At 40.3% G+C, this 12230-nt stretch overlaps 1 protein-coding gene across 1 annotated transcript in view; it reads right to left on the bottom strand.

The window, feature by feature from the left end:
• pacs1 (phosphofurin acidic cluster sorting protein 1) overlaps positions 1-12230 on the bottom strand; it is a 62516-nt gene that overhangs the window by 16870 nt on the left and 33416 nt on the right. The window contains exons 2-4 of the mRNA XM_007563581.2: positions 5753-5840; positions 4573-4662; positions 3712-3837 (exon numbers count right to left, since the gene is read on the bottom strand). Coding sequence (XP_007563643.1) covers positions 3712-3837; positions 4573-4662; positions 5753-5840 — 304 coding nt within the window. The remainder of the gene's footprint in view (positions 1-3711; positions 3838-4572; positions 4663-5752; positions 5841-12230) is intronic.

Raw genomic sequence — 12230 nt, 5'->3', positions numbered from 1 at the left:
AAATGCGATAAGCCAACGCAAAAGAGTGAATAATTGAAGCGGACGGCATTAATCAGAGAAGCAGCTAAATGGCGCATGGCAACTTTAGAGGAGCTGCAGAGATCCACAGCTCAGGTGGATTCATCTGTTGGCACTGCAATCTTTAGTCATGCATTCTGGAAATCTGGTCTTTACGGACGATAAATGCCCACTGTCCTGCATCCTCTAGCTGTGCCTCTGCTCCACCGATTCATACTGCTGCATTACAAAGCAGTCAAGAATTAATGCAAACCAAAACAAAAGAGGAGAAAACACGAACAAGCGATTCATAGATTTCCCGCATGTCTGCGGCCAGCAGCGGCATTTCTTCCTTTCCGCTTGGGAGTGTGTGTACTGAATGACATCCCGTCTCTGTCAGCAGTCTGGTCACACTGACAGAGTTAATGAAGTCTGAGCAGCTTATTATGGAGACAGCCGTGGCCACAGATTAAAGAGAGACATCACAGCCATACATCCGTCCGCTTGGCTCGCTCGGTGCCCTTCGCATGTATCGAACGCTGCCAGGAGCCCGGAGAACCTCGCTGCCGTTGCTAATTTTAACCGGTTTTCCACGCTGAAGAACAAATTATGCAAATCTGGCAAACCGCACAATCACCCAATCATCCGACTGTTTTTGTTGTGGATTTTTTTTTAAAATTCGCCGTCAAGAGGCCGGAGCCAGTGATGGATTTGCTGCTGCAGGTTCGTTCTTTGAAAACGACAGCAGAGCCTTTTAAAAATCCATTAAATTTCCACTTCTCCCTCGGCTGCTTTTGTCCATTACGCTGAACCGCAGAACGCGACAAATTCTCTCCGAAAATACACTTTTTATCCCGGCGATAATTGCGGCATTTAAAATAAACCTCCCTCATTCTTCTCACTACTGGCACAGGGCTAACGTTGAGGAAAAAGCAAAACAAAACAGAGGCACAGAAAGCCGAGGCTGCAAGGAGCACGGCAATATAAAACAACCTGAGCTTTGCGAGGCTGGAAACCTGTTAAAATAATCACTTTTGATACGATTTGAACTTAAATGGGGCAAGTAATTACAGATATTTGGGGTCACTGCCTTTCTGAATCAGATCAGTGATTGAGTGATCAAAATATTGAAAATGTTTGACATTTTTTCCTTCCTAATTTCTTAAACAAAATAACAAAACAAAAAATTCCACCAACAGCATGTATTTCTTAGCTTAGAGGAAAAAAACTAAGAAAACCAGAAGAATAAAAGTTACACAATTCCACTGATGGGGAAAGTCTTGTAATCTCTGTTTGATTCAAAACTAAAACCTCTAGCCAGGAAATTGCAGAAAAGTTTTTTTTTTCTTTGATGTTTTTCTGTGTCTTACTATAATGTAAATGACACACACACACACAAAACAAGGATTGCGAAATAAATTAAATGTTAGGCTTAATACAAGAGCATGTCACACTTTTCAGATTGTATTTGCACAAAGGGGTCGGAGACAATACTCTACGTCCTTTTCGTCCCGCTTCACAATTCTGCGTTACGTCGCGTAAAATCTCAACGGAGTTCGTGGCTGTGGTGTAACACGATGTGGAAATGTTCCACAGGCTGTAAACATAATGAGTTCAGGCCTTTCTCGCAAAGCGAGTTTGCATTTGTGGCTCTTGCCCTTTGTGGAACACTTTGCAGCCAACTTGTCAGTTGGAAGAGCTTCATGCAGAAAATTTGCCTTTATTTTATATGCAGAGGCAGCCGGAGGCAGAAAGCAGGCAGCAGCAGCAGCACAGTAGAGTAACCCTCCATTTAGGATGGGGGGAAGGCCTCTCATCCGAGCCGACAGTCTGATACGTGGCGGCATGTACGATCCGAGCTTATGCCGCTCCTGTATTTTCGTGCACTTGAAAGAGTCTTGGCTAATTTTAGAGCACGTAAACCTCCTCAGGAGCACATCCATTACCTGATGAAGTCTGCGTTCTTCCTCTTTTCTGTGCTTTCCGAGCGCCGATCTGAGATATTACTATTTGTTCAAGAAATTTCCTGCAGTGAATAATTTTGACTTTTACTTTTACACCCGGCCTCTGAAAGCAACATCCAGACATTTATAGCAAATAATGAACCTCCAAATGCTAACACACAGGTACACACGCACACAGTAGATCCAGTCCCTTTTGAAACAGCTTCACATTGCAGGAGGGAGACGACACAGGGAGCTTTTGGCAGAGGAGACTTAAACCTAATTGGAAGTTTGATGTATGGTGACATTTGTTGAGGCCATAAAGAGACGGCCAGGCCAAAGATTGAAAACTGGCGTCTGATTTTTAGTGCGCTAGCTCGAATTGAGTTACGACGAAGGTTAGCATTAAATAGGTTTCAAGAGGCTGGAGGTAATTGAAATTCTCTAAAGGTAGGAAGTGGAGACAAGAAAGAAGTGGATGTAGATGACAGTACACCAGCAGCCTTTGCTGTGGCTCAACAGGGTTTCTGCAGGTTTCACCGACTAAAATTTAAGACCTTTTAAGACCGTTATGAATGAAAATTAAGACATGTATCATGACTGAAATGTACAAAAGAAAATGGCATAATTTGTACTGAAGTAGCGTCAAACTTTTTTTTGCACATTATGAGAATGAATTTAACATCGTACAGGTTGGCAACAGAAGTTTGCTAGCAGCCGAGACAAATGTCGTTCAGCTAACTGGCGATGATGCAAAAATGCTAGCCAGCTAGCAAATGCTTACTAGCAGCTAGTTAGCGTTAGCCTCAACGGCTTCCTGTGATGGAATGTAATGATGGCTGCGTGTGACTCAAACGTTTTGCCTGACAGAAAAGTCCTATAAGAAAAATAAACTAAATAGCGTAAATGTCCTGCGACGACATGCAATGTAAGACCTGTGATTAACGTATTCAAGGCCAACTTACATATTTTCTTATGAATGTAATACGTTTTAAGGCCTTAATATTAGGTACATACATTTAATATTTTTTAAGTCAGACACCCTAATTGACCAAATTGACCAATGATATGTTGCTGATCTGAAATAAATAAATGTATTATTTTTAAGTTCAATGTTCAACAGCAAAGTTCAAAGAAATATTTATCCACCAGAATTTTTATGACTTTACAAAAATAATTTTTTCACACTCAAATTTCCAGTTTTCAATACTTTTTAGCTAATTTTACAACCATATAAAAATAAGATGTATATAGAGAATTCATTTCTGATAGTTCTGCAGATATCAGGCTAGAAACGCAGATGGTTCGATGGGCACAATGATAAAACTTATACAGCTTTAATAAATGGAAAGAAGTAAAGTCATAAAGACTGATTTTTTTCCCCCCAGATTGTATATGAACTCTTTTTTTTTATTAATGGAAGCATCATAACATAATATTGACATTTGCCAGAAGCTCCACGCCAGTTGAGTATCTAATTGTTGGTGGAGCAAATATTTCAAAACCACTTCTCAGGAAAAATGTGATATAAAAAAAAATACAGCACATGGCAGAAAATGTAAATACTGAAACTAAAATAAAATCTAAAAAAATTTAACAATAAGTATTCCTAAGGCACCGCTTCCTGAATGCTGGAAAGCGACACTTTCTAAAGTGAGAGCTAAGTGTTTTGGGTTTTGGTTTTTGTTAAAAAAAAAAAAAAGTAAGTAAAAGGAGTGAAAGAACGAAAAAGGAGAATCAGAACTCCACTGTCTGATTTTGATTGCAATACCTCGGCCATGTTGATGAGCCCCAGAGCCAGGGTCTTGTAGCCCAGGATGGTCCGGTTCTTGTATCTCTTCCGCCGCTGCAGCATGATCTGAAGCTTGTTGGCATCCCTCTTCAAGAAATGTGGGTACTGCAGATACAAACACAAACACAAACACACACACACACACACACACACACACAACTTACAGGTGAGCAGATGAACTATGGGTACATAGCGATAAAACAATTACACTGATGCCTGAATAATTAGATGGATCTTAATGGGTTGTTGCAGGAGACTTTATCACCTCCTGTATTTCTCCATGTTCTCCCCCAACACCAAACCACTTAGTCACATCCAAACTATGACATAACCCGTCATTAAGGATCTCGCCGGCTGAACTATAATTGGAACAAACTGGCTCCTGGAACAACGTTGAAAGCCGTGACAAGACTCTGCTGCTTAGTTTTAATGGGCTTCTCCGCTGCTGCAGCGCCGCGGACACTATAGCCGGTTTAATGTATAATGTATAATGTCTGGCTCAGTGCGCACGCCACGGTCCGCAGGGAGACACTCTCTGACCTTTTTGCAGCGTTCAGCACCGGGGAGAATAAGGATGGGATGATTTGGAGCAGAAGAAACACTACAGGGAAGTAGATTAACCGTTCTCTGCGCGAGTGCACAGAGTATACGTCAGAGAGGCAAATGTGCATGATCTCCGTATAAATAACACCGGATTTTTTATTTTTTTTTGTTTAAGTTTGGAAAACCGCAGCAGACTGGTCACATTACCAGCAGGTGGATTTTTTTTTTGTTGTTGTTGTTTTCGATGAATAACAGAGTGGGGGCGCGGCGGTTCCCTGTGAGCGTCTGATTCTGTACCTGCAGGGAGAAGGTGAGCTGCAAGTCGGTCTCCGTCAGTCCTGCCGAGGAGAGCAGGATCTCATTGGAGCGCAAGATCCGTTTGGAGCCCTGATGAGGAGACGGGGAGAGGAGATGAGCGAATCTGAAGGAAATGATTTGCTGTCGCACAGAGAAAGTCCTAAACCGCACAGTAAAACTTAGTGGAGAGAAACAACGCTGGAACAACAGAATGTATTGGCTTATAAAGATGGAAAATGAGGCAGACATCAGCAAGAATGTTTCAAGAGGAGAAAAGTACAAGGCCTTGAAGAACTAGACAGACACACAGAGGGGGAGCTTTTTTTTTAGCACGTTGTCAATTTAGAGCTACAATCTTCAGTGGTTTTTTTATTGGGATTTAGTGTTGTAAAGCAACAAAAAATAATGAGTGGAAGTAAAATGATCCATCTTCCAAATATCTTTGCTAATAAAAATCTTAAAAGTATGGCATGTTATGCATTTTATTTTTATGTATGCTCTCCAGACCACCTTTAATTGCTCCTCTGGGGATAAAGTACGCTTGCCACACTTTTCAGATTTGTGAGAAAACTGACAACCAATCCGGAAAGGAAACAAATAGCAAAATTTGTGGATTTAACGTGACAAAATGTGATAAGTTTGTAAAGCCGTTTTATTTTGACATTTCTGATTTCGTCCGTCTGAATCAGCTGCCGGCTAGAAGTAAGAGCTACACTCACTGAGAAACAAAGGCTTTCAGCTCTGCTATGTCTCTAGATAATTTAAAGTTAAGCGTCCTTGGCAGAGTGTCGGGGAGGAAGTGCATCCAGACCCAATAGCCTGCCTGGAAAAAAAAAACAATGAGAAACTTTCCAGAAGGAAAAGAAAATAGGAAAACAGAATACTTTTTTATTTTTTTTTTATTTTTGGTTTGTTCAGGAACTTGGAAACATCTACTGGGCTACTTTTCTCAATAGAAGCAGACCTCAAGCCTTTAAGTCCTATAATTGGATTCTCCTGATTAAAGCAGCAGACATAATTGCTAAATGCAAGCTCAGTTAACTAAGAGGAACCTTGTTGATGAGATTTAAGGAACCCTCGGCCATTTTGTTTGGCTCAGAGTTTTCGTCTGGTGAGAAGTTTGGAAGTAAACCGCCCCATTTTCTTGGTTTCGCCCCTGAAGCCGTTGTCGCCGTCGTACCTGCAGCTTGACGGCGATGACCACCGAAGTGAGATCTTTGTCCAGCTCCTTCAGCATGATCAGCTTCTTCAGGGTCAGGTTGAAGAGCCTGCAGGAAGAGAAAAAACAACAACAACATGAGATCAGATCCAATATTCAGCGTACTCACGGCGGCTTAGCCTGAGTTCACAGCAAAAGTGAAAAATGATCAACAAGCCAAAAGCGATCCATTTGTTCCCCACAGAGCTCAGCCCTTTGAAGAGGTTCTTTGCGAGGCAGATTAACCACTTTGATGACACTTTTATCAGCCTCCCCTTAGATTTCTGTCTGGCTTATTGCTTCATTTATACCAGCGGGCATCTTCTGACAGGAAAAGAAATCGCAGCATCTTCCAAAGTAAAAAAAAAAAAAAAACCTGATGTAGAAAAAGATGGATTCTTATTTATCAGATTATCTAGATTTGAAATAAGGACTGGTTTTCAAGATGAGCTGCTCCAATCTTAAAATTGGGTCAGATTTTTTTTTTTTTTTACATTTAGAATTTAGTTACAAACTTGACAAAGATTCACCTTCAACAAGATCTGCAAAATATATTACAAATCTATACAATCACCGAAAAAATACATCAGTAGATTTTTATTATATTTACTTAAAAGCGCAACACAAAAAAGCACAATTGCAAAGTGTAAAAAAAAAGTACAACGTTCTATTGCAATTATATGAGATGATTTTGGACTTTGACTAGACCATTCTAATATGTGTATGTGCTTTGATCTGAATCCTTCTGTAAACTTGCCTGTATGTTCAAAGTTGTCAGACATACATGTGAAAATTTGTCACTTGCTTTTTATTTCATAATTATTTGCTACTTCTTACATGTTACCACAGGTCAACTCAACCCTACATTACTGAGATTATGAGAAATTTTTAGTCTAAAAACATGTAACTCACCAAATGTAGCATTAAAATCTATATCTGTTTAATTTCGGGGTGAAGTCTCACAAACTGCTCTGCTACGGTGCAGAGATTTTAATTCCTCCCTCCGAAGAAGCACGTTTGACTCAAATGAAAACTGAAATTAAAAGGAGGCGTTGAAGGCGGCTCAGCAGTTTATCTGACAAGAGGCTGCAAAGATCCTCTCCAGCCCACGACTCAGACTGAAAATAGTTTTGCTATTCTCGTTGGGAAGCCAAGACTCTTTTATTTCCCCGATTGAAGATGACGATAACGTCAGAGCACCGCAAACAAAAACCCTTGAACCAAAACTGCGACTCTTCGCGTCAAAGGAGTGAAAGGAAATGAACCGAAGGCCAAAGCCAAGCTGAGATACTTGAACTGTTCAAAGGCGCAAAGAGGGACGTCTTCTGAGATGTACTGTAAGAGCCGACGGTGAATCAGACAAACCCGAGCTGAGGGGTCAGGGGTCAACAGTGAGGGGGTTAGGAGCGAGGCAGAAAAAAATACACATAGAATCATAAACAAAAGACTGACAGATGATTAGAGAAAAGATGGGGAAACCAAGAAGAAATAAAGAGGGAAGATTTTATTTTTAAGTATTATGTATTCATTGGTTTCCTTATTGTTCACCTTCTTAGTCTTACCGGCACTTATACGTTTTTGATTGACAGGTTTTGTGTTTTTAACCTCCGTTGCTTAAAGCGTTGGAATTTCCCATCACACCGTCTAGATAAATATTAATTGCTGTCGCGCTGTTGTTTTTATTGTGATTTGCTGTAAAGCTTAATTGCCCGTCGGGACATGAATAAAGATCCGAGTATGAAGCCGTCAGACAAAGAGAGAACCAGACATCAAAACCGGGAGAGATAATGAAAGAAGGGGATGTGACAATGATGGCTGACAGCCTCAACAGTATGAGAAATAAAAGTGAGGGGGAAAAAAAAATACTCCTTTTCTTTTGTCTCAAAAATAACAAAAACAACCAAAAGACCTACATGGATACATGATCCAGAGATGAAAAGATCACATGATGACATATATGGAGAACTTCTGAAACCTAAACACACGGAGTCAACATTAATAACCGCTATGAAGATTAAAGGCAGAGCGAGTGGACAGAAAACTCTCTCTTTTTCATCCAAAACACATCTCTCCCAATCATCCGCCGCCTCTCATCTCACCCAGACCTTCCACCAAATCCTCTCCGCTCACCCGCTTTCATCTCTCTCCAAAGTGCTCGCGTTCCACGCGCTGAAAGGGGCAACTTTCTTTCGACTGCTGATGAAACCGGCGAGACGACTCAGCTGCGCGCACTCTGAGCCTCTCTCCTTGAAGCTGAGGCTTTCCGGCTCGCGATAAAAAATGAACAAAAAAAAAAAAAAAGGGAGGCTGAAGCTATGAATACAATCAAATCAATTTTTGCTTACTGATAGAGAGGGGGAGAGTTAAGTGGGTATGCGGCATCGGACTATCTTTAAGGTTGGGTTGCAGCGCTGGATCATGGCTTATGGGCATTTCTTCTAACTCTCCATAAGCAAAACACCTTAAAACATCTTTGAAGATGGGGGGAAAAAAAATCACATATTTTAAAAATCTCAAAGCCATCTTTTACAGGGTTTCTGCAGGTTTCACCAACTTAAAATTAAGACTTTTTAAGACCACTATGGATAAAATTTAAGGCCTGTTTCACAACAGAAATGTACAAAAACACTGCATATTTTTATATGGTAGCAGTGCCGAGCTTTTTTGCATTGAACATGCCAGTGGCAAAGACAAACGTCATCCGACTAACTGACGACAAATTTGCACTTACTCCTGATATATGCAAAAAAATGCTAGCTAGCTAGCTGGGCTATGTTAACAGGTAGTTAGCTGTAGCATCAACCGATTTGAGTAACGGAACAGAATGAAGACGTCTGGATGCGACTCAAACATTTTTCTGATAGAAGGGTGTGCTGCGGTGGCGCAGGGGTTAAGCACAGTCCACATATGGAAGCCTCAGTCCTTGACATGGCTGTCGCAGGTTCGATTCCCGGCCTGGCGACCTTTGCCGCATGTCTTCCCCCTTCTCTCATGACCCACTTTCCTGTCAACTAACTGTCAAATAAAGGCCACTAGAGCCAATAAAACCTTTAAAAAATATATATATATATTTATTTCTGATAGAAAAATCCAGTGAGAAAAATAAAGTACATAGATTATACAAGAGCAAACTGTCCAGCAACAACAAATTTAAGACCTTTAATGTCTTAAATTACATATTTAAGGCCAAGTTGCATTTTTTTTATGCAATTTCTTGCATAAATAAATTTTAAATATTCGACTTAAAATTTCTTAGACGTTTTAAGGATACGTGGACACCCTGCTTTTAGTACTAGACTGTACTTATACTTCCTAAAATATGAAAACCTACAGCTAAATTTTTTTCTATAAGCATCAGTGCTTTAAACTAACTGGCACACCTAAATTAGTCTCAGGTACTCAAGTGTCAGGCTCCAAGGTGTAGATTAAACCCAGGATTGATGGCTTCCCGACAGACATCCGTTTAGGTGCAATAAATCTCCCAGTGAATATTATTTGCCTTATATCATTTCCATTTTGAGGGGCAGCAAATGTCGTCAGCGGAAGCTGCTCGGTAAGATTTTTTTTCATCAATCACAGCCCTGATGAGACAGTTCATGTTTATGGGACTGTGGGGAGCTTCATCAGGCTTCACAGCTGTGAGTTATCGCCGCTGAAAGTTCCCAAAACTCCTTAAAAACTGGATGTTATTGCTGATGTTAAGCATCTGAAATGTTTGCCGAGTCAGGGATGGGGGTGACGATTTAAAATCTCTGAAGAACATCTTAATTTATTGCAACAATTCCAAGTGATGTTTAACATGATTACTCCAGCTATGAGTGCTGAGATGATGCAACGCCTGGATTGTTTCCAAATGTCCCTGCAGATAAATTTGCAGTAAACAGTACATCATTGTTGATCTGTGCCAGTGTTGCACAAACTGCTTTGCAGGTACTAAAAGATTTTTATTAATACAACTGAATTATTTTAGTAAACGATTATTTTGACAATTACTTGGATTAAAAAAAATGCCACATTCTACAGATTTTACATTTAAGCCTTTTTTAAAATACAATATTAGAAATAAAATGAATGAAACTAAAATAATTAAAGTTCTTTTTTAAAATAAGAAAATAAACATCTTGTCTAAAATGCAACAGCACAGCATTCTGAACCAGGTGAAGCTAAAACTATGCCACTTGGAAAGTTTTGGCTAAAAAAAAAATGTGTTTCATCTTAAATAAAAATGTATATTGTTTTAGTTTTTAATGCTCTGAATGTTATTTTTTTCTCAGCATACATACTCCAGTTAACGATTAATCGATTACTAAATTAGCTGACGATTATTCCAATTATCGATTAATCAAGATGAATCCGATTAATCGTTTCAGCCCTAAATGCATGACATCGAGTTAAATATGAATGTATTCTGAAAAATTCCAACTACGAGTTAAAATTGATTTCCAAAAACTCCTCTTGGACTTTTTTTTTCTTTGTAACTTAAATTTCTTCCAAGCTCCCGACCGCCACCCAGTCAGAGTCCGGTCACCGAAGCCGCTGGAGGGGAATCGCATGGTAAAGGTCAAAACAGTCCACCACTTCTGACTCGTCACCTCAGGATCCCGTCACGGCGCCTCAGCGGCAGCCACTGCACATCATTATCAATCAGAGCGAGAAGAAATGCCAAGGACAGCTGAGGATGATTCAAAGACAGATGAATCACTGTCTGATGACAACGGGCACAGCAGCACCGTCCTTGCGTGTGGAGCGTTTTGACCGGAAAATACGAAACCAGGTTCTTTTTTCCTTTCTTCCGGCACCAGCAATTACGAACCGACCCGTACACAGCGGCGATATAATTATAGGTTGCAGAGTGTAATGGCGAAAAAAACAACAAACCCATTTGTCTTTGTGGGAGCAAAGCTAATCCAGGATTTTGATTAATTCCCAACAGGACTGAGCCCTGTCGGAGCCAAATCTATTTTTCATGCAGATAATTGGATCCCAGCCTTGGATACTGATGTTAAAAACTCTGCACTTGTTGGTGTGCAGCAAAATCGATTGTTGCCCTCTTCCGAGGCTCTTCCCTTTGTTTTATCTCTTTCTTCGTCTCCGTCTGTTTTCTTTTTTGTCTCTCGGAAGGGAAATTTGCCTTCGCAAAACGTCTGGAGAAACTAAACCGAAAGGGTTTTGGGTAGATTTTGGGTGCTGTACAGGGACGCGTATGAGGAAGAACCGTCTCTGTTTGGATCCACGTGATCTCTCACATCTCATTGTTAGAACAACCGTCAACAATCTGATGGCCAAACCACAACTACCACAAGTGAATGTGAATTAACATAAACTTTTGCTTTAGTTCCTCTAATGCCTACTTGTTTGACTCCAAAAAAGTAAAATGCTTCCCCTGAAAATTGTGTGTTTACAGTTTTTCCTTAGAACACATTAGTTTCACTTCCTCTGATGACAAGTAGTTCCAAAGAAACGGTAGACTAGAAGTACACAAGATTTGGGGAAGTTTGTTAGAGAGAACAGTGGAGAATAAAATAGTCTATGCTCATGAAAAATAATTCATTTTGATTAAATGACGTGGATGTGAAGTAGTTCTCTGGGGTTAAATCTGAAAATGGATGATGAGATTGAGATTTCAAAGTTATGAAGGGTTCATACGTTGAGTTTTAGGTTTTTGCATCAGATTTTTCCCTCTGAAAATAACTTGGTAATGGGTGCTGAGATTTTGTGCTGATTTGGTTGAAGAAAATTCTATTTCCCGTCATTTATCAGTTTGCTGTGGATGATCAGGAGACAGTAAGGTCAATCTGCGCGTCGTCAGCATATCTACGAAGATTGGTGCCATGTCTCCTTATGCCAATATCAAATATGATACACAATATTGGAATAAAAACACTTGAGTTTACAGTGGATGCCAAGAATTTATTGATCAATAAATCAACCTGGTGCATCAGGGGTTAGTCCCTTCACTGTTGCAAGTCTTCAGTTTTTATCTTGTCAAACCAGGCCACTTTTTGTTTACAGGCTGCACAATGAAAAGCAAGCACAACAGAGAGAGTTTGCTGAAGAATCCATTTACTGTGTGTGTGTATGTGTACGTTTATGTTTACTGACTGAATACGTTTGTCGTAAAAAAAAAAAAGAAAGAGAAAAACTCTCTATAAATCTATAGGACAGGCAGAAAAAGGCCCCCCAAGTCTGAATCACTGCAGCCGAATAGACGCTTAATGCACCTTTGACAGATAACGCCTCGTATTTTCCCGGCAGTAGCTGATATTTGATTGTTTATTTGTTGAGAGAAAAAGGCCTGGGTGGATGAAACGAGGGGGCTGAAGGAGGCAGAGAACGGTTCGATAATGTCTGTGGGCAGACTGACCTATGATATTCTAGAAAGGCCCGTCTCTGGAGGAGCAAAAACAGCATGCCTGTCCAACAAGATGAAAAATCCAACCCACACACACACACACACACA

Source organism: Poecilia formosa, unplaced genomic scaffold (assembly GCF_000485575.1).
Source record: "Poecilia formosa unplaced genomic scaffold, Poecilia_formosa-5.1.2 Scaffold149, whole genome shotgun sequence".
Lineage (NCBI taxonomy): Eukaryota > Metazoa > Chordata > Actinopteri > Cyprinodontiformes > Poeciliidae > Poecilia > Poecilia formosa.
This window is presented reverse-complemented; position numbering and strand designations above follow the sequence as displayed.